We start from the raw sequence: 23,402 nt of genomic DNA, 5'->3' as shown, positions 1-23,402 counted from the left end.
ACAGAACTTGGTAAAGTATTAAGCTAAGAGTTACTGATTTATGAAAGAGGATATGACTCAAGAAGAACTACATGGAAGAGATGGGTAGGGCAAAGTATATGGGGAAGGGTGCAGAGTTTTCATATCATCTCTAGTTTTCATATCACCTCCTCAGTACCTCTTTAGTTAGGGTTCTTGTGAGGCTTCATTACAAAGACATGATTGAATAAGCCAGTCACCAGCCCTTCTCTCCTCCCTAAAGATCAGGAGTAATGATCTTTAATGACCTGATCCAATCCTATAATCATATGGTTGGGTACTCTGTCAACCAGCCCCTTCCTCTAAGATTACCTCATTAGCATACACCTAGGAATAGTTGAAAGAGGCTTTTTATAAATAACAAAAGATGCTGCTCTCATTCCTATCACTCAGAAAATTACAAGGTTTTAGGAGCTCTCTTCCAGGAACTGGGATGAAGACCAAATATATTTATACAAATATATATATATAAAATCACAATAACTATCCACCTTCCTCGTGATCATTATTCAGGAGGGACAACTGCATTCAGGACCAAACTACATACAAAAATGTGAACATCAGAAAAAGGAGATAGAGTCAGAAATCTCTCTGAGTTGATCAATTATCACCAATACCAGAAGCCTGTGAATGGTGGGGAGTATGGAAAATTCATCAAATACCTTGAATATGTCTATTGTTGAGTAGTTTTCATAATAAAAACCATACAGGTTCAGAATGCAAATAGTCTGGAAAGCCAAATCCACAACACAGATTAATTTAAAAGACCGCAGTGGCATGTCCAGAGCCAGCTGATTGAACAGGACTAGCAGCACTGCAACTTGAAAAAGTCTCAATAGTTTTGAGTCAACTAGTAGCCCTGGAAGCCCATCTGAAAGGGCTCTGCAGGAGCAATGCCCTCTGAACTTTGACTTCCTTCACCACGAATAAAGCAAGGCAACTTTTTAAAAAATTGATTTTGAGAGAGAGAGAAAGAGGGAGAGAGACATCAATTGGTTGTTCCACTTTATTTATGCATTCATTGGTATAATCTTGTATGTGCCCTGACCAGAGATCAAACCCACAACCTTGAAATATCAGGACAGTGCTCTAACCAACCAAGCTACCCGGCCAGGGCAAGCAAGGCAACTTTTGAGTGGAGTTGCAAAGCTCATAAGCAGTGGTCACCTTGGCATCAGACAGACAGAAGAGTTTGTATGTGCCCAGATCATAATGATGCATGTGTTATAATGAGCAGCATGATGATGGATCCAGGTAGCAATGGTATAATCTGGGCACTGCAGGCTTGATTGGCAGCTGGGTGCCATTTGTTATCATCAGGGAATATGCCCTTATTGTGGACATCTATAAGAATGGCACGAAAGTTCCTGTCAGTTATAGTATGTTTCCATAGACCACAGCCCCAAAGAAACTCCCTTTCCATATGCAATCTTTTCCAATTCTTAAAACAAAGAGATATTTAGGCCTGACAGTGCAAGACTGGGTAAAAAGATTAAAAAGTTTATCAAGGGAATACTAGCCAGAACTATGAGAACAGCCTTGATTTCTGCCCATAGAACAAAAAGCATCCGTTCCTGGTTCTGCACAGCTGGTACTGAGTTGAACAGCCACAGCAGCCCAGTGGACACCATCTGGTTTCAGTGAACCAGGTCAAGGCATTTAGGGCAACTGATTGACATCGCCATTGATTCAGCAGCTTGTTTCAAGCCCAAAGTGGGGCTTAAAATCTTTCTTAAAAAAAACAATAATAGCTGCCATTTTTCATGTAAAGCCAAGATGCTCCTGGGGCCAGGCCAGCTGTTCTCTTCAGAGTGCCATGTCCATATGACAAGTGAAACTTGTTGATTTCTTCCCCTTCACTAGTCATTGGATCCCAGTTGTCCCATTAAAATGGGACTATCAGGCACAAGAGTCACAAGCCTTCGTAGATCAGGTATTTGGTTTCTGTAAGAGTTCAGTAGCAAAACAATAGCTGCTTTTCAAAGGTGAAGTCATATGAGGAAGGGAAGGCAGCAAGTTCACAACACCAAGAAGCACCTCTGGGGGGGGGGGGGGGGCTACCTCCTCTTGCCAGAGGTTCTCATCAACAAAGCCTGTGTCACAGAGACTTTTAACAGAAAGCGATCACCGGGGTTATGGAGCCTTCCTATATGTGGCTATAGGTGAAAGCACTTCCCTATATGTGTCTCTTTTCCTATCAAGAGCATCCCCTTTGGCATTTATAAGCATTCATAGCAGAAACAAATAAAACATAAATACCAACTATATTCAGCAATAGAGGTTATTAAATAGTACAGTGAATCGGCAAAAAGGGCTCCATTCATAAGCTCCTTTAGCTTCTCTTCTTCCACTGCAAACTCTTCCCACACCCATCATTTGAATGTGGGTACCCCCCAAATTCAATCAATGGGTCCACATGGAATGGTGACCCTGCGGCTGTATCCAACACATTCATAAAAAACTTGAGTCCTTCTACTCCGGAGTGCCCCCCAGCATATTCAGACAAGTATGAATGGGACTTTAGTCCACAATGGGACAGGAAGACCTTGGTCCCAGCCCTTATGATTTCTCTCCTGATTGCAGCAGAGGTTGGTGTAGAAGGAAGGAAAAGACATGAGGGCAAAGAGAGGATCAGCATCAATAAGAAACATTTATCTTCTGATGATATGGGGCTACACAAAGTCCCATAGCAGGCAAGTTCATCACTGCAGACACTGTATGCTTTAGCTATGTATACTCATGATTCAGTAGCCAGAGGCACATTTCTTTCTGGCCACAGCCATTGGGTTTGCACCTTTTGACTGATTTGGTGTTCGCTCACACATGGAAAGTTTTAAAAATAAATTTGTCTTTGAAATGGACTCTGTAGCATTTGCTATTCCATCTTCAAAATGACACCTCTTAAGTTTATGCCTGGCATTAACATAATAGTTAGGGGTATTTTCCAGGCAGTATATTATTATTATAGAATATATTTTATTCTATCTTGTTTTATACTCCCCAAAATAATCATTATGTTGATGTTTTATAAGTTTAATGCTTTAGTTTTATTTATAATTTTCAACTTCTTTGTTCATTTTTCTTCTAATGTCCAACTCTTTGTTGCTGAGTTCAATGTCATTTTTCCAAAAGACATTCATTTAGGGTTATTTTTTTCCCCAGAAATAACAAATAATTGTTTAAGTTATTTCAGTCTTTTCTTTCATAATATTTTCATTTTTTCCCTCATTTTTAAAATATTAGTTTAGATTGCTACAGAATTCTAGGCTAGATTCTAATTATTTTGCCTTAGGACTTTGCAGATGTAATTTCAATTTTTTTTTTCCTGATCTCTTTTGATGCTTTTCTCTCTTTACACCTTTCTGGGTTACCTTTTATTCTCTGGTTGCTTTTAAGGTATTTTCTTTATATTTTGTATTCTTCAATGTCACTGGGTTAGTCAACAGGTTTGTGTACTTTTATTTAACAGCTAAGGGTTAATATATTATACTAGAGGCCCAGTGCATGACATTCATGCACTGGGGTGAGGGGGGGAGGGTCCCTCAGCCCAGCCTGTGCCCTCTCGGAGTATGGGAGCCTTTGGGGGATGTCCAACTGACGCCTTAGGCCTGCTCCCCACTCCCTAAGCCATCAGTCTGACATCCTTAGCAATGCTGCAGAGGCGGGAGAGGCTCCTGCCACCACTGCTGTGCTCGCCAGCTGTGAGCCTGGCTTCTGGCTGAGCAGTGCTCCCCCTGTGGGAGTGCACTGACCACCAGGGGGCAGCTCCTGTATTGAGTGTCTGCCCCCTGGTGGTCAGTGCGCATCATAGTGACTGGGTGTTCTGCTATTAGGTCGATTTGCATATTAGGGCTTTATTATATAGGACTACAGGCCCAGTGCACAAAAATCTGTGCACTTGGGTGGGGGGGGGGGAATCCCTCAGCCTGGCCTGTGCCCTCTTGCATTCTGGGACTCCTTGGGGGATGACCACCTGCTGGCTTAGGCCTGCTCCCCGGGGGATTGGGCCTAAGCAGGCAGTCAGACATCCCTCTGGCAGCCCGGGAGCCCTGGGAGGATGTCCACTTGCCAGCGGGGAGCAGGCCTAAGCTGCAGTCAGACATCCTTAGTGCTGCTGAGGAGGCGGGAGAGGCTCCCACCACCATCGCTGTACTGGCAGCTGGCAGCCTGGCTTGTGGCTGAGCAGAGCTCCCCCTGTGGGAGCACACTGACCACCAGGGGGCAGCTCCTGCATTGAGCTCCTGGCCCCTGGTGGTCAGTGTGTGTCATAGTGACCAGTCATTCCCAGTCATTCTGCTGTTAGGGTCAATTTGCATATTACCCTTTTATTATATAGGATAGAGGCCTGGTGCACGGGTGGGGGCTGGCTGGTTTGCCCTGAAGGATGTCCCAGATCAGGGTGGGGGTCCTGCTGGGGTGCCTGTCCAGCCTGGTTGAGGGGCTGATGGCTGTTTGCAGGCTGGTCACACCCCCTTCAGGGTGGGGGTCCCCACTGGGGTGCCTGTCCAGCCTGGGTGAGGGGCTGATGGCTGTTTGCAGGCTGGCCACACCCCCTTTAGGGTATGGGGTCCCCACTGGGTTGTCTGGCCAGTCTGGGTGAGGGACGGAGGGCCGTTTTCAGGCTGGCCAAGCCCCCCTGGCATCAGAAGCTCCCAGTCTCTCCTTTTTTTCTTTTTTTCTTTTTTCATTCTGGGATTTATTTACCTTCTATAACTGAAACTTTGTAGCCTTGAGATGAGCTCAGAGCCGGCCAGGGCGGGTGGGAGGGAAGCTTGGTTTCCCCCATCATTGGCCACCAAGCCTCCTGCTTGCTCCAGCTCCGTGGCTGCCGGCCGCCATCTTGGTTGGGTTAATTTACATACAGTCACTCTGATTGGCTGGTGGGCGTGGCTTAAGGCATGGTGAAGGTATGGTCAATTTGCATGTTTGTCTTTTATTAGTGTAGATAGTATTTGAAATAGTATCTCTCTAGCATTGTCTACATTCTTTCCTCCTATAAATCCTACTCAAAAAAGTTTGTTCTTCCAAGTTTCTTAACCTTATGTTCATATCACCTATTTCTTATTTGTGTCTGTGGAATTTTTTTGTCATTTTTTTCAGATAGTTCTCCAATTTATTAATTCCATATTTAGCTGCTTATTAGCTATTCTTTAAAATATATGTTGTATTTTTAATTGTAGAAGTTTTTAATTTCTAGAATTTCATTTGCTTTCTTTTCAAGACTATCTTTTTTTTCATGGTGTTCTTTTAGATTGTTATTGCCTCAAATTCATGGTTTTGAATTCTGCTATTTATAGAGTCCACCATCTATCCTTCTGGAAAACTGATTCTAAGTGCATATCATGTTTTTATTGTGAGAACATTTAAAGTGTATCTTGCTTTCTTCAGTGAGAATTATTTTTTTCTGAAGAGTCAGAATTTCCCTAGATTTCAGAATTCAAAACCATTAATTTTGCATTTGCTTATTCTTGGTGTCCCCAAAGAATCACCAGCTCAGGACTAATTTTCATGATGACTTATCTTGATGGAGTTCTCAGTTCATATGAAAATTCAAGCCCAAGATCTATTCTTTTGAGTTCTCAGAGAAAATATTCTTCAATTCAAAACCCAGGCAATAAGAGATGAATTTCCTACCCATCTTTCAATGCTGAAAGTTACAGATTTTCAATCTCCAGGTAGGAATTCGTGTACAAGGAAGGCTGACTTAAGTTATACACAAATTTTCCACTGTGAGTGAGTTGGTGCCCCTAACCCATTATGTTGTTCAAGGATCAATTATCTTTTTTTCCTAGTTCACATCTTTACTGAGGATGCCAACCTCATATAAGAGGTTTCAGACTTAGTTTCCCCTGTTACAATGGCCCCATAAACATTCTCCAGTCCTTATACAATATCTCACATTGGGCTTTGAAATCCCAAACACATAGTTATCACACCAACCTCTACTTTCCCCCAGTCACCTACAAGGTTATCATCAAGATGAGCTCATTTGCTTATCTTCTGGTTTTCATCTTTTTCCTAGTTTTTACACCCAGGAGTTCCTCTTTCTTCTGAGATCAACTAGACCTTTGAATCAATGTGTGTTATATTTTGTTGTTTTTGAGGGGGAGAGTTTTAGGTTTTATATAATGATTCTCAAAAAAAAAGATTATCATTATTATCAAAGATTAACAATTCCAATTTCTATTAAAAAGTGAATCACTAAATAAACTGTGAAAACATCCCAAAAGTGAAGGTGTTCAAAAGAATATTTATCTTGCACAAATGTTTCTATAATATAAAACTGTGCAAGTATTTACACCATAGATATTGGGTTGGGTAAAATTAAGACAAATTCTAAGTTACACTTTACACTGGCTGACATCATTAAATGTTTAAACAGCAAGTATTATTTTTTTATGATAATAGGAGAAAGCATATAAGTTGAAAGCATATAAAACTGTCCCCCTGAGCATATCCAGACACACAAAATGTTAGTCACACTTCTACTTCTTGCCCCTGGTGAAACATAATTAGATAAAAGAAAGAGAAACAAGAAAGAAACTGCCATTTTACTTTTAGTTTAAGTGGAGTGGTCAGAAGAGCTGCAATATGGGTAATCTGCAGTTTCATCAGCTCAATTTGAAAAGCAAGGACTCATTAGCTTAATGCAGGGCCAAGCTGTGATTCCCACAGAGTCCCTTTAAGGCAAGTATTCGGCAACCAAGAAAGCAGAGACAGCCAGCCTGGGGAAAGTCACACTCCAAAGGTTGCCTGTGCAAAGTTATTTATATAACTCCAAGTGAGAATTTAAGACTCTAATTAGAGAACCCATTTGAAGGCTCCTCTTTGAACTTGAAAAGTTTAGCTATTCAAACATATTATTTAATATCTATCTTCCCAACTGAAAGTAATACCTCCTTCTCATGGTCCTGACCATATCATACTACTTTCACTGCTGTAGCACTTAGCATTTTTTGCATGGCAGGAAAATTGTAATTTCTGTGTTTCCACACCCTCCACTACATAAAACTGCTTGTTTATCTTTTGAACAGCTAAAATGACTTCAAACACATAATAGTTGAATAACAAGTGGCCCTCATTTTGTACTGATTTTGTGAGTGTTTACAATTGTGTAGCGGCACAATTCTGTGGGCCATGAAAGAGCTATGAATGAAACAGACCAATAGCCCTGCCATGATCGAGCTTGCATTCAGTAAAATGTGTCATGTCAAAAGGTAATAAATATTGTAGGAAAAAGAAGACACCTGGTGAGAAATACAGGAGGTGTTGGGAGACCAGGTGTAACTTTTAGTAGTGTGACCAAGGCGGGCTTTGTGAGGAAGGCAGGGAGGGATGAGCCATTTGTATATCTAAGAAAGAACATTCAGGGAAGAGGGAAGGGCAAAAGCAAAGACTCTGAGATGGGAGCAAGTCTGCTATTCCAGGCAGTAAGAAGCTCACTGAAGGTGGGGCAGACAGCTCAGGAGCAAGGAGAAGAGTAAGAGGAGATGAGGGCAGAGAAGTGAGCAAGGACATGTCATGAACCTTGTGAACAGTTTGTTGTAGGGGCTTTGACATTTGAATGCAATCAAACACCTGGCATGTTTGCTTTATCCTGCAGTCAACTACACAACAATAACTGTAGTTTATCCTGGAGTTTAGAATGAGAAAGAAAGGGCATTTTGTGGAGAAGAGTGACTAATCACTAATCTGATTTTGTATTTTTACGGGATCACACTGTCAGAGGCATTGAGGGGAGACGGTGGGGTACAAGGACAGAAGGAAGACTCATTTGGAGACTACTACTTTAATACAGAAGAGTAGTTAATGCTACCACAGTAATATAGGTGGTGGGCTGAACAAGGTGTGTAGCCATAAAAGAGGTAAGGCATCGTCAATTTTGGATGTACTTGTAAGAGACAATAAAATTTATGAACATTTGGGTATTACAAAAGTTGTGAGATATATAATAAAGTTCTGAGGTGGAGAGAGAAATTGAGATAGACAGATAGAAAGAGTGGAGAGACTGGGAGATAATCTAGTATGTCATTTTTGATCTGCGGTAAATTACTTACTTTTTCTTGAAAGACAAAAAGAGACATTTTTGAGTGCCTCATATGTGCCAGAAAATGTTTAAGAATGCCACCGAAGTTAAATAGTTTTATACTTAGATCAAAACTCTGAGGTAGGTGCTCTTATTATTTTCAGTTAGACACAAAGAGGTAAGTAATAGGTTACTTAGTGCAATTTCACAGTTGGTACTTTGCATAGTCAAGATTCAAACCTAAGCATTCTACCTTCAGAACCTGTACACTCTAATGACATTAGATGATATCTGATAACATTGATTTCACTGAGATTTTATAATTTTATTGCAATCTTTTATAAAATCAGTTTACTATACCCATGTACACACACACACACACACACACACACACACACACACACACCCCTGAGTTACAAAACAAAAATACTAGTATACTAGTGCCATCTAGTGGCATCACTAATCTCCATCTACAACGAAAAATATACAGAGGTGTTCAGTATCAGTATACATAGTAAATGAGGAAGTATATACAGTAAATGTTTGGGAAGGACGATGATCAAAGAAATGTGACTAAAGATTAAATAAAACACGTTTGCAATTCCCAAGCAATCTTCAGGTTGAACAATTTCGTTATTCTCTAAATATAATCAGTAAATTATGGGGTTTGTTCCCCATTCATTCATTTCTTCTTTCACTGGTTTATACAGTTATTTGTATGTTATATATCCTTTATCCTCTGCACATTTTGTATACTGCATACTGTACTAGAGTTAAATGATGAATTTAGGAACATTTATGAGCAAATCCATATTCTAATAGACTTTGGGAGGAAATCATTAAAATCTAGTATAAAATATGAGAAGATAGAGCAGTGCTGGCAAAGAATTAATCAACTTCACTCGGAATTAGAGGAAGACTCATAAAGGAGATAATTCTAATATTCCTACCTTTTCACCAACTGCCAAGTACCATTATTGATCTATTTGCATTTAAACCTTCAAACCACTGCCACTAAATTTAAATGTCCATAAATGCTGCATTCACCACCTATGTGTTATGTTCATCACCTTGCTGATATATGACTAGTGACTTCCTAGGACCTACATAACATAAAGAGACTAGAAGGCCAAAATGCCTGATTTAAAATACAGGCTCCATCACTCACTTGTTGCTTTGTATGGAAATTGCTACTTAAGCTCAACATGCCACAGTTTCCTCACCTTACAATGGGATGATTGTAGTTCCTAATTCATAGGGTTGTTGTAATAAATTATTATAGCTATTCTGATAGTCAGACAGTGAGCAGTATTAGTGGTTATTATAATCATCACACTCTTCTGCCTGACCCACTTCACATTCCATTATTGGGGTCTTTCCACTCTGAACTCGAAGGGATATAAGAATAACTAACATTCAAAGGCTCCTTTAAAACAGATTTTGCTTGGCCGATGTGGCTCAGTACTTGAGCTTCAACCCAGGAACCAAGAGGTCACTGGCTCAATTCCCAGTCGGGGCACATGCCCAGGTTGCGGGCTCTATCCCAGTGGGGGCTATGCTGATCCATTATGTTTCTCTGCCTTCCTCTCTTTTTAAAAATCAATACAAACATTTAAAAAGTACATCTAAAACATTTAGATTTCAAAACAATTCAACATTTATTTAGAGCTAGCTTATCCCTTTCATGTGAACCTTTTATTCTACCCACGCCAGTGCTTTCTCTGTCCTTAAATATTGTCTATTGTTGATCTCTCCTATGCCTTTGTCTAATTAAATCATCTTTCAAGGTCCAGCTCATATCTACACTTCCCATGAACCCTCATTTTACTGATAGCATCTTTCTTTTATGAATTTCTATAACTTTGTGAATCTCAATGAACTGCTCATGAGAGCCTCATTTTGGCCTTTAATAATATGTACTAGAATAGATTATAGCTTTGCTTTAAGTATGTATATACTGTTCTATTCTACTTCCGTGATGTTCAGTTGGAGTAAAGGAAAGAGCATCCCACCTCCAAACAGAATATTATATTAAATTTATCTGAATAATTTTCCAAACTCTTCCTCTCAACTAGAATTATCACATGACCCCACTAAATTGGTGTCTAATTACCTTATGACACCAATATTAATGTTGGATGTACAATTTCCCTACAATATACTAGTATGCAAACAATGCTAAAATATACTAAATTAAAAGGCCTCTGATTCCTTTTAAATGGCTTTAAAAATTTTTTGTATTTATATGGGAGAGTCCATATAGAAAAGAAACAGGTGTTGTATCCTAAACTTTTTTTGAAACAACGAAATGACTAACTGGAAATTATTGAAGGAAATAGTTCTAAAGGCACACGTCTTCTAAGCGATATCCCATTTTGAAATTTTAAAAGGGGTAGGCCAATAAAAGTTAAATTCGCTAACATTAATTAAGGTCCTCATCTCTGAGTGATGCTTATTGAGAAACCCGTCATTTACAGAAGCCATCGTCGTTTGCTGAATTAATGGAACACAGGCTCAGAGCTGCTTTGTCACCAAAAGCTGAGCTGGTTCCTGAGTTCCCACAGCGGCAAGGGTGCACCACAACACCCAGTTCTGCACCGTGAGCCCAGTTTCAGATCCACGTGCTCTCCAAGTGGAGCATTCGTCTCCTTGGGTTGACTTACAGGACAAATGCAAAGCACACAGACCCTTCTCTTTTACCGACTCCTTACCTTCTTGGAGGGTGTCCAAGTCAGGGTTATGTACACGCATTTGTACGTGTTTGCCTGACAGGTGGCCTGAGCCAGGCTCCTTACTGAAGAGTCCGAGACACCGGCCTCAGCACTGGAGTCCCCATCCCCTGTGGGCCCTAGAACTCCAAAGATCTCGCGAGATCAGCCTTTCGCTGGGAAGAGTGAATTGGCAGCAGCTGAGCTGCAGGCCAGGCAGATTAGTCCATTATCTGAGCCGCTCCTAAGGCTCAGTGCATCCGAATCCATCCTTTCCCTCCCCTTCCACACACCAAAAAGTATCTCAGTATTTCTTCCTCTCTCCTCTCCATATATCGATCACAGATACACATAGAGAGGATTTTAAGAATTAGCTCACATTATTGTAGAGACCAGCAATCTCAAAATCTCTGTGCTTGTTCAGCAGGCTTGGGGAGGATTTGCAGTTTAGTTCCAAGGTCTGCTGGCGGAATTCTCTTCTCCTGGGGGAGGTCAGTCTGTCTCTATTAAGGCCTTCAACTGACTGAGACCCACCACATTATGGAGAATAATCTGCTCTACTCAAAGTCTACTGCTTTAAATGTTAAACCCATCAAAACAAAACACACACACACAAAAAAAAACCCTTTACAGTAATATCAAGAAGAATGATTGACCAAATAGCTGGGTCAAACATTGACACATAAAATGTCACCATGACACAAAATGAAGCATCACAAATGCCTTCTCTACCTCCCATCACAATACTACTTGTCTTTGTCTAAACACGTCCCAATGCCCTAATCCTGTAAGAAATTCAGATAAGAGATCAGAATGGATCTCTTATCTGAATTATTTTCACCCTCTTGTACTACTGCTTTAGGAACTTATGTGAAAAATTCTATTGAAAGCCCTAGGACGTATATTAGCTCACATTTTTACTTATGATATCTTGGGTTTGTGGAATGTGAATCTCCTTAAAAACATGGTCTATGTTGTATTTCTCCCTCACTTACCACCATGTCTGGGAAACAGTATTAAATAAATATAAAAAAATAGTCATTGAGTTCCTGTGGATGTGAGAATATAAGCTTTACAACCTTACATGCTCATATCCGTTTTATTTATTGCTGTAGCCCCAGCACTTGGAAGAAAGCCTGGTTCATAATCGCACCTTAAGAGCTATTTGATAGAGAAATTAGAAAAAAAAATCAGTGGCAAATAATGAGGAAATTAGGTAGAACGTAAGCTCCAAGAAAATGGAGATTTTATGGTTTTATATGTACTCCAAACACCTGACACAACTCTGGCCATAATTGCTCATTAAATGAATTGCATTAACCCTAACGAAAATTCAACAGATTCTCTGTATTACCAATTTTCAGCATATGGAAGAATGCTTTTACTTACTGAAAAAAACAAAAATCAAATTATAGGAGAGGTGCTGTTAGATATAAAATAAAAATTATAACTATTTTGTTTATATTGTATTACAGCTTATTATGCCTCACTGGGATCTTTCACTTACATTCTATCGTTGAACCACCTCAGAACTAAAATAGTGCATATTTTAAAGTAACATTAAATGTACTTCATACATTTTAACAAGAAATGATAAATTTTAAACAGATATATTTTTAACTGTACAAAATTAAATTTAACATATATGTTTTTATTTTTTTTAATTTTTTTAAATATATTTTATTGATTTTTTACAGAGAGGAAGGGAGAGAGGTAGAGAGTTAGAAACATCGATGAGAGAGAAACATCGATCAGCTGCCTCCTGCACGCCCCCCACTGGGGATGTGCCCGCAACCAAGGTACATGCCCTTGACCGGAATCGAACCTGGGACCTTTCAGTCCGCAGGCCAACGCTCTATTCACTGAGCCAAACCGGTTTCGGCACATATATGTTTTTAAATACCCATCCTATACTAAATAAAATAAAAGTCAAAGTAAAACTATCAATTTCATACTTTTATACAGTGGGGCCTTGACTTACGAGTTTAATTCATTCCAAGACCAAGCTCATTAAGGAGCTCGTTAAGGAGCTCATTAACTCAAATTACTCTGTCAACTCAATGCAAAAAATCTGCCAAGAGATAGCTGGTATCTCAAAAAACTCATTAGTCGGGACACTCGTAAGTCAAGGCCCCACTGTATATGCCTTAAAAGGACAAAAATTCAGCATGCTTGTATTAATGTGACTATTTGAAGAAAGGTCCCAGATTACTAAAATCTTTTACATAAATAAGCTTTTTGGCAATAGTATAACTAGGAACCCCCTGCTAAGAGATACTGCTACAATAAAATTAAAATAAAATAATAAAATAAAATAAAATAAAATAAAATAAAACAAGTATTTTATTTAAGGACTAATATTTCATTAATTCCACATAAGAAAACTAAGAACTCCTAACCAAAATGTTTGTAGGTTTCAACTTTTATTTATCTTCACACTGAGGTCAAAAGAGGGTTGGGCTGAGATTAGGGAAAGAATATTGTTCCCTGTTCATTGACTAGAATATCCATACAGATGACATCTCATGGAGAGATGTGACTACACCAGTCATTTTCAAACCCTCAAGTCCATCATCTTGTATAGTCCATGTTTATATGTATGAATCAAAACCAGCCTTGTTATTAAGTGAAATGACATGGAAAAGGAAATTTTACTAGAAGACTTTATGCAATTATCCCATTTCTCTTGTATAGCTGGTAAGTGATACAATAAAAATATTTACTTTTTCCCTCATAGGACCTGATTGGTGACTTGAAGGAGAAGCTTTCAGATCACTTCAAAGATGTTATGGTTGGCCTCATGTACCCACCACCATCTTATGATGCTCACGAACTCTGGCATGCCATGAAGGTAGTGGTCTGATGCAAAAATAGACCTGTAATAGGCTCAGGCCCTTAGTTTGGTAGAGAAGAAAGTGCCCTGTGATGTTGTACATATGATCTGGAAGAACAAAGGGAATATCTGAGCAAAGATGAGACCAGGGAAATGCTGTGGTCAGGAGAAGTGGCCCTGTCAGGAGAGGGGTCCTCTAGAGATCAAGGGGTGGGATTAGTCTGTTCTTTTGTTATACAGATTCAGACTTCCTGGCCCAGCTGAGCTACCAAAAGGAAAAAGTAAATAAGCTCCAGGGTCTTATTCAGATTCTCCCTCCCCACCATGTATGCTTATATTAAGGGGAAATGTTACCTCACGTGAATCTCTTTACATTATTTGTAAAAAATTTGGCTTATTAAGTAAAAATAGGATACTGAGTTGGACACAATATATAGATGGCATCTTTATTTGGATATTTTTGTGATCTTAAGTTAGTCCGTTACCAAAAAACTATTACTCAAATTTATCTAAATTTTACTTCTGAAGGATTAGAATATTCTTTTTCACAGGAAAATAATTTCTATAAAATAAATCAACTACAGATTTGTTAGAAATTTTGTTGACTAGGGATAGGGAACAAAAAAAAGTTTTTACTTCTTTCCAAATGTTGACATTAAACACCTGCAGGGCTGTTGAAATCATTCCAACACAATGCCTGCCAAGGGCCAGATTACCACCCTCTGTGAACAACGTGGGACAAGAAAGAGGAAAGGAACAAAAAATTAAGGCAATCTGGATTTTAGCCATCGTATATTTGTAGATCAGAATAGGCACTGTATAAAATTCATATGAATTTCAACTAATTGCTTTTTTAAAGTTACATATGTCAATTACTACATCTTGCAAAGTTATTAGATTAAAAACTATAAGATAAGAAGGAAGTCATGTTACTGTTTAGATCAGTGGTTCTCAACCTTCTGGCCCTTTAAATACAGTTCCTCATGTTGTTACCCAACCATAAAATTATTTTCGTTGCTACTTCATAACTGTAATGTTGCTACTGTTATAAATAATAATGTAAATATCTGATATGCAGGAGGGTCTTAGGCGACCCCTGGGAAAGGGTCGTTCGACCGCCAAAGGGGTCGTGACCCACAGGTTGAGAACCGCTGGATTAGATGAAACTAATATTTTTTCTGTACCACATAGAACAGTAGTAAGAATTTCTGAAGCTTTTCTGAAAAAGTCATGCTGTCTTTAAAATTACTATCAGAGAAGAATACAAAGCAGGGCAAAATAGACTTAGTTATGAATCTCAAAACAGAGGTTATTCTTGTATTATTATTTATTAATTATTGTATTGTTTTCCATATGAACAACTGTAAACCTACTTTTGCCCCACTCTGCATATGTGTTAGGCTGCAAGAGACCATGGAAAGTACCCAATTCAAATGTTTAGGCAAATGGTACAAAATTCCATATCTAGGAAAAGGCAGGGAGCGGTCCCTAATCATCCTTAGGAAATTAAGGAGCCTAGGCTCTAATTTCAGCTTGCCAAAAAATTGATATTTGAGCAGCAAAAAATCAGTGTCCTGAGCATTGTTTAAATATCTTTTTCCACATTAGTTAGAAATGCCCATGTTGTTTTATTCTAAATGAAGGAACAGGTTTCAAATAATATTATCTTCTCAAACAGCTGGTAAATAGCAGACGCAGACTGAATTGGGCTTATCTTGACCCTAAACACACTCCTGTTGGCCTCTGCCTCCTCTCAGAATTCCAGAAAGCTGTATCCCTTTATACTGCATAAGGTGCACTATTATTCCCAGTGCAAATACCTTGATATTTCTCTTTTTCTGTCTTTCCAGGGAGTAGGCACTGAAGAGAATTGCCTCATTGATATATTAGCTTCAAGAACAAATGGAGAAATTTTCCAAATGCGAGAAGCCTACTGTTTGCGTAAGGAAATACACATATTTACACACATATCAACCTTATATTTTTCAAATAACAAAAACAAAATTATTGATGTATTTTAAAGGATTTTCTAAGACACTCTTATATTTGAAATATAAAAACAATAAACTCATTAAGTAAAAGTGATGATTAGGGTCTTAAAAATGAAATAATTGCCCTGGCCGGTGTGACCCATTTGATTGGGTGTTGTCCTGTGCACCAAAAGATTGCTGGTTCGATTCCCCATCAGGGCACATGCCCAGGTTGTGGGCTTAATTACCAGTAGAAAGTGTGCAGGAGGCAGCCAATTGATGTTTTGGCTCTCACATCGATGTTTCTCTCTCTCTCTCTCTCTTCCTCTCCCTTCCTCTCTCTAAATATAAAAAATCTATATATTAAAATTTTTTAAATTAAAAATGAAACTATTCCCTAGACAATTAAATGAAGTATTTTTTCCAGGAAAATGATTACAAGTTTCTATGAGGTGAATGTTTACATTAAGACAGGAAAATGCCCAGCACAGTGGTTCAGGGATCATTTTAACTCTTACTCAGGAGAGACCAGGTACATAGACAAAATAAAGTGATGTGCAATAACTGCTCAGCTAATTGTACAAATATGGGTGACTACTTCACTTTATATACATTTTACAATCACTGTAATCTACCTCAAAATCAGATTTTAACACATTTTTAAAGTAGACGGGTTAACTATTTTCATTTTCAAAAAGGTTTAATGCATTCTGTATTATGTGACATTGAATGTCAAGAAAATGTCCCAGGCAATCTGCTATATTGCATTTGAACAAAAACAAATCTTTCCCAAAGGGAATGAAGTAAGACCCTTCACTTAAAATATTAAAGTAAGACAAAGCACTTGGGAAAAGCTCTGGGCTGAGCAGCAGTCTATGGAAATATAATTTATCATTCTAAATTTTGAGAATTAGAAAACGTGAAATGACTTCCAATATTGTTTTTCAACTTTGGAATGAAGTTAATAGATAATATGTTTTAAGAAAACAGACCCGTGCCAACGTTACTGTTATGTGGGTTAACTGTTTATTGGCTTCTTCTGAGTAGAAGGTATTAAAGGACAAAGAAATATCAACAGATTGATTGTATTTCCTTTGTTTTCCACTCTCAGCTGAGGAAGTAGCATTAACTTAGTCCAAGGGCATCGATATATGGTTCTATAATAACTCACAGCTTTAACATGGGTGTTTTCTTATTCAGAGTACAGCAGTAACCTTCAAGAAGACATTTACTCAGAGACCTCAGGACACTTCAGAGATACTCTCATGAACTTGGTCCAGGTATGATACTCAAAAATTCACACCATTTTGCACTATTAAAAAAATAGGTATGTTTCATTTTCAGAAAACAGAACAGAAACCTCCAGTTTAACAGTAAATTCTATATGATAACACTTACTTAATACCAAATCAATTAAAGCCACTATAATAGAAACATGAATTGGGTATAGAAAGGAACAAATATAAATAGTACACCATCTCTGTAATTTTGCTATCTTCATTTGGGGGGATTCCTATGTCAAATCAAAGACAGAAGGTATGGTTTCCTTTAATGTGATGAAAAACTTCATACTGCACTTCACACATATTTTGTATGATTTAATTAGCAGATAAATAAATATATCAGCCAGGTTAGAGCACAAACTAACAATTCTATTCATTGCCAGAAATCATGGATTTTAGTTCTTTGTGTGTATGTATGTGTGTGTATGCCCATGTCATTGTCAGTTTTGAATTAGGAATAAAGAAGTACAAAAGAAAACATTGAGGAAGCCAGGTATATATTGCCCCAAGTTGAGGAGAATGGTAATTCACACTGATTGGGTTCCTTCAAATTGTTCAATTGAAAAGAGTGGCACAGTACTAAGCAAATCAAATTTAAAATTATAATTAAAAACAAAATTAAGAATTTGCTTTATTGTGTTTTCTATTTGATTTTATTTAGATTTGCGTGGTTTGGCTGCATAGTTCATAAACTGCCCATATTACCAATCTCAGTGAATCAAGTCCTATTCTGAGGATTCTAAATCTAAAATTGTAATGTCAATGGAGAGTAGAAAGTTTGATTTTTTATAGCTCAACTTGAATTCTATGTAAGTTTAGAGTAAGCTTATTTTAATTTGTAAGAGAAGTTTAAGTGATTGTAGGGAACATTAATAATTATTATTATTATTTAAAAATAATCTCACTTGTCATGCCAATTGAATACTTTCTAACTAATTTTAATATACTTTTATTGACTTCAGAGAGAAAGGGAGAGAGAGATAGAAACATCAATGATGAGAGAGAATCATTAATCAGCTGCCTCCTTCATGACCCCTACTGGGGATTGAGCCTGCAACCTGGAAATGTGCTCTGGCCACGAATCGCATTGTGACATCCTGGTTCATAGGTCAATGCTCAACCACTGAGCAACACCAGCCAGGTTTCTAACGTTTAAATGTCATAAAATTAATTTTAATTAAAACGTTCTCTCGATTTAGAAGGGACATTATTTTTTTAATTTTCAAGTAATGATGCTACATAATATAAATTAAAACAAATGATTTCCAATAAGAATTTCACGTTGGTGTATGTATTGTTGCTAATAGAAGAGTAAAGCGAATAATTCCATTGTAAATTTATGAGATGCATTCTGATATCAAATAAGTTTTTATTTTCTCTATATCCACATAGAAATGTATTTTACTTATTGAAGAAAAATATGTTTTCCAATAGAAAAAAAATGTATTTCTTTAGGCCTACTATATCAGAGCTAGATAGACTACTGTATCAGAGACCAGCTTCTCCTGCTGCCCAATTCTGCTTCCTTTCTCTCCCTCTATCTGTGTTGATCCCAAGCACATTCCATAATAAACAAGAGCATGCTGGTCTCCAGCTCAGAGTCACCTTCCCAGGGAACCCAACTGGTTATATCTCTTCCATTGAGAGATGAGGAAACTAAAGCCCTAGAGAGTTACATGGCCTGTCCAACATTACACATTCCCTACATGCGAGGGCTAATATGAAAACAGACTTTAGCACACTATTCCTCCGTTGTTCACTTTAATTAACCTCCAACCCCATTTGATCCCACTCCAGTTCTACTTCTATTTGGTAAAATGTCAATGACCAATACATAAATAACCTCTTAGATAGAATCTCTGCACCTCCTTAAAGGTTGAGCTATAAACCACCTAAAAGTAACTGACATCTAAGAGTCAGGATCACAGTGTATTTTTATAAAGCACACATTCTTATATTTCAGGGGGAAAAGGCACTTCTGAAAATTAGACATGAGAGAAAATAAATCAGAAGGGAGAAAAACAATGAAATAATGTTTTCCCTTGATGTAATAGGGAAGTCAATCTTATTCGTAATTGCAGTTCCTTTTCCCTCAAATTAAACAATAATGCTTTATTATTATAGGGTCTATAAGTATCTGTATTTGTATATATTATAGTATTATCTGTATCCAGTGGTCGGCAAACTCATTAGTCAACAGAGCCAAATATCAACAGTACAACGATTGAAATTTCTTTTGAGAGCCAAATTTGTTAAACTATATAGGTAGGTACATTGTTATTAACTTAATTAGGGTACTCCTAAGGCTTAGGAAGAGCCATACTCAAGAGGCCAAAGAGCCGCATGTGGCTCAAGAGCCACAGTTTGCCGACCACGGGATAGACTCATGTATTTTAAAATAACACACAACAATTTATTTCATCACTTGGTTTCACCTAATTTGTATTGAAACTTTACAGGATAAAGTATAACTTCTTAAGTTAAATTTCTAGAGTTTAAACTTTAAGTGTGTGTGTGTGTGTGTGTGTGTGTGTGTGTGTGTGTGTGTGTGTTTAATCTTGAAATAACTTTTCAGTGTAATAAAATTTTTCTATCAATATAGAATATAAAAAATGAGGGTAAATAGAGACCTAGATTTTATCAAAAGCCAAGAAAATTAATGAAGTTTACTTAAAGATTATATACTTACAAAGTTTTACATTTCCCGTAAAGTTTAAAATGTATAAAAATGTATATTTAATAGAAATTATTTTACTCATAATAGAAAATAGAAGTAAAAAACTTATAAAATGTGTATCTTCATATAATCCCCCTTAATATTCATCTTTTTTTGGAAATCAAAAGTTCATGATAATTCATACTTCTTAGTAAAATGTATAATTTATCTTAAATTTTAAAATATTTTGAAGATATTCCACTGGCTCTTCAGTTTGGAACTCCTGATTTATGATTTGGCTCAGTATATTGAAAAGATTAGAAGAAGATACAAAGTGAATTAGGAAATTGAGATAGTTCATCCCTTCTCCTGACCACTATCTGTGGGTACACCATTTCACAGAGAATCTATCCAAATATTTTACAAAAAGAAAATGGAGTTCATTCCTAAAGGGGTATGAAATTTAGAGCTGATAAGTTTCAATCAAACAATTGAGGGGTGCTGCCATGTAACCATATCTCTTCAACCCTCTTGTTGGGATTAGTATTCTCTCTGTCCCTATCTGCCTGTCTATCTATCATCTATCTATCTATCTATCTATCTATCTATCTATCTATCTATCTATCTACCTATCTATCATCTATCTATCTATCTATCTATCATCTCTGTAAAACAATGAGTCATGTATTAGATATCTGTTTCTCTTGGCTCTGTTATGATTTAGCTGTATGTCCTTGGATTTATCATTTAACCTTTTTGTGATTCAGATTAGAGAAATTCACTCTGTAAATTAAGGGATGTGAACCCATTCTTCTTGCAATGCCCTCCTAATACAAATATTGTAAATTTCTTCAATTATTAATATTACATTCTCTACCTCCATCTGCATGGGGACTTTCAGAATCAGAGGAAAGACTGTCCATGGCTTTCACCCTTTTCACATCATGAAATGCCGGGGTCCTGCCCCAGCGGGTCCAGGGGGTCCCCAAAGGTGTGGACGGAGTCGGCGAAGAAGGAAGGACACGGAGACAGCGTTCAGTTGATCAGCAGCCTAGCCAGGATCTCTAGCCCGGATCTCCAGCCAAGTTCTTGTCTGGATCTCCAGAGAGGTTCTGCTTCGGATCTCCAGCGAGGTTCTGTAGCCATGTTCCCTCGCTAGGTTCTCCAGCCAGGTTCTGTCCAGGCTCTCCAGTCAGGTTCAGTGTCCAGGTTCCAGTCAGGTTCTCCTGCCAATCTCTGTAGTCAGGTTCAGTCCAGGATCCCTTGCCATGTTCTCCCGCTAGGCTCTGTCTCTAGGCTCCGAGGCCAGTCCCGGTCCAGGATCCTCTGGCATGCTCTCGCCAGCGAAGTTCTTCTGTCTCTAGGCTCCGTGTAGGTTCTGTCTTCTGAATTCTGTCTCCTGAGTTCTGAGTCTTTCTGTCTTGTTACAACTGTATTTATACCAGTTGATTTAATCCTATCAATCTCTATTACAAAGGTTAGGGCGTTTCTTATCTCCATTCCAGGGAGAAAAGATTATGTAGTTTAAGCATGATTGTTCGTAGTTAAAGGGATTAATTACCCGCCTGGCACTTAGTTGAGGGGTTTTATTCCCTCCCTAACTTCAGGGGAAAATCCCTACCTGGGGATTCAACCTTTCTCGGAGAGGTGACCTTGGTTAAAACACAGCGCCAAGAAGGTGAGCAAACATATTAAGAACAGTATGCCATATATGCCAGGTCCCTTGAAACAGCAAGGATGGACCGGCTCCCGGCAATGAAAATTCAGACACAGCTCTTTTTGTGAATTAACAGAGATGGAGGGAACCTGAGCACTGGAGCCTAAGGAGGGCATGAAATGGGAAGTGCTGGAAATCACTGTCATATTTTCTGGGAGAGAAGATCTTTCACTGAATCTATAGAGCATTTTCCCCCAGGGCTATTTCTAATAAAGTAATAACTCAGCCAGAAAACGTTCCTCTTGAAAACTAATGCCAATCATTAAACTGGGCTCATAATACTTCCTGTGTGCTTTTATTAAACTAGACTTACAGGAGATCTAATTATCTGTCAAATAATGAAAAATGAGTCACTCGGAGATTAATTAATCAATATATGCAAATCACACTGGAGATGATAAATGTTTTCACAGAGAAAGAATGGAAACTACCCAACTGGATGCTTACTCCTCAGCTTGGCCGTCAGAATTCTCCTTGTGACAGTTTCTCAGACTTGTACAGTGAGGCCTCTGGGGATGTCATTGCCAAAAGCCTCCAGTGATCATTTGTAGTCAGCGTACCTGCTCCAAATATTCTCAGCTATATTTTAATTCCCTTTATTTCAAATTTCCTTTCGCATTTTTATTTTGCCCCTAATCCAAATTCTGTACTCATTTATTCCATTTATCTGGCATTTATATCTTAGGCTGTTTTTTTATGTGACATCAGATTGATTCCGCCTTAGTGGAAAAAGCTAAATCACAGACTTATTCCCTTCCTTTTACTCTCTCAGTCTCCTTACAGTGCTCTCAGCACTGTGGTAATTTGAAAATAATATAACACCCATATCTTACCAATCAATGAAAGTACATTCACTTTAAATGTTGTCTTCTATGTCTTGCTTATCTATGTATAAAGGACAGTTTTATATGTAAATACACAGATTTTAAAAATAAGAATTGCATGTGTGCGTTCTTAGTCACCTGATATTTTATTGTGTCTGATAGGCTCAGTAAGTTTTTCCTTAGCTGTACTCCGTTAGATGATACACATACACAACTTCTGAGTTATGATTAAACATATTAAATTTCCACAGCTAAAATGTACTCACAAGAAAATTTCACTGGGAATATATTGATCTTTCCCATTTGCCTTCAATTTTTTGGTTCGCAAGAGGAAAGAACCAATATTTAATCTAATATGGAAAATTTAATATATGGAATATGTGGAACAGTCAATGTGAGAGTACATGTTCAATAGCATTTATATGTTTATTGAGTTAAATACTCAACTGTCAGATTCCTGGCCCTCCTTCTCTTTAAGATGGCACTTGGTGGAGAGGTGAGTGTGGTTTATGAGATGTCTTGGCAACAGGAGAGCAATGATGTCCCCAGATCATCAAGATGTGTTCTACATCCTTGCTCATCTCAGCTATGGAAGGGCAGTTGTGGGCAACTCTGGACATTAGCATATAAGGGGGAGAAGTCCAAGATATGAGTGTTTCTCAGTGTTCGCTGTCAAACCATACAGCTGGTGAATTTATGAGCTTTATGTGTTTATTTTTGGTCACCATTGGGTCAGAGCCAAGTAAACTCTCATGATGGTTTAGCCTCATCATTGCTTTCTCTGAAGCTGAAGAATCCTCCTAAAGACTAGCCATGTCTCTCACACAGTTCCAGCCAAGTGGTCTACCACATAACCCCTGGCTCCTGGAACAGTCTGTCTCTGACATGGTCATAAACAGTTCCATCTGTCAAACTCGCCAACCAGAATCTCAGCTGGCATGCCAGTTCCTCCATCGGGAGCAGAGAAGAAATTTGGGACCCATTCATGCCACTTAGGTGTTAAAATTAATTCAAGAGAGTTATATTCAGCACCTCCCTCTGCCCAGTTGTGCTTCATATCACTGCAATGTGGCCCTTTCCGGAGTCTGAAAAGATGCTAGAAGAAACCACTTTATCCTTCAGTGTTTTCTTAGTACAGAATATATATGGGGGGGGGGGGATGAAATAAAAATTTTAAAAAAAGCCATTTCTCCACATCTCAACCCAAATGAAAGGCTAAATAAACTGATCGCTTATCTCTCCTACCTCCTTCTTCCCTCTTGCCTGCATATCACTCAGCGACCAGAGGATCCTGCATTGGGTCCTCCTATTTGGAAAGGCACATTCCTTAGGTCAACTTGGCCATGTCTATTCTTTATATAATGAAG

At 38.2% G+C, this 23,402-nt stretch overlaps 1 protein-coding gene across 1 annotated transcript in view; it reads left to right on the top strand.

Annotated features, from left to right (window-relative positions):
• ANXA10 (annexin A10) overlaps positions 1-23,402 on the top strand; it is a 65,364-nt gene that overhangs the window by 35,031 nt on the left and 6,931 nt on the right. Inside the window, exons 4-6 of the mRNA XM_059695294.1 lie at positions 13,490-13,603; positions 15,436-15,526; positions 16,756-16,835. Of these exons, the coding sequence (XP_059551277.1) occupies positions 13,490-13,603; positions 15,436-15,526; positions 16,756-16,835 (285 nt within the window). The remainder of the gene's footprint in view (positions 1-13,489; positions 13,604-15,435; positions 15,527-16,755; positions 16,836-23,402) is intronic.

This window comes from Myotis daubentonii, chromosome 5 (genome assembly GCF_963259705.1).
Source record: "Myotis daubentonii chromosome 5, mMyoDau2.1, whole genome shotgun sequence".
In the NCBI taxonomy this organism is placed as follows: Eukaryota; Metazoa; Chordata; class Mammalia; order Chiroptera; family Vespertilionidae; genus Myotis; species Myotis daubentonii.
This window is presented reverse-complemented; position numbering and strand designations above follow the sequence as displayed.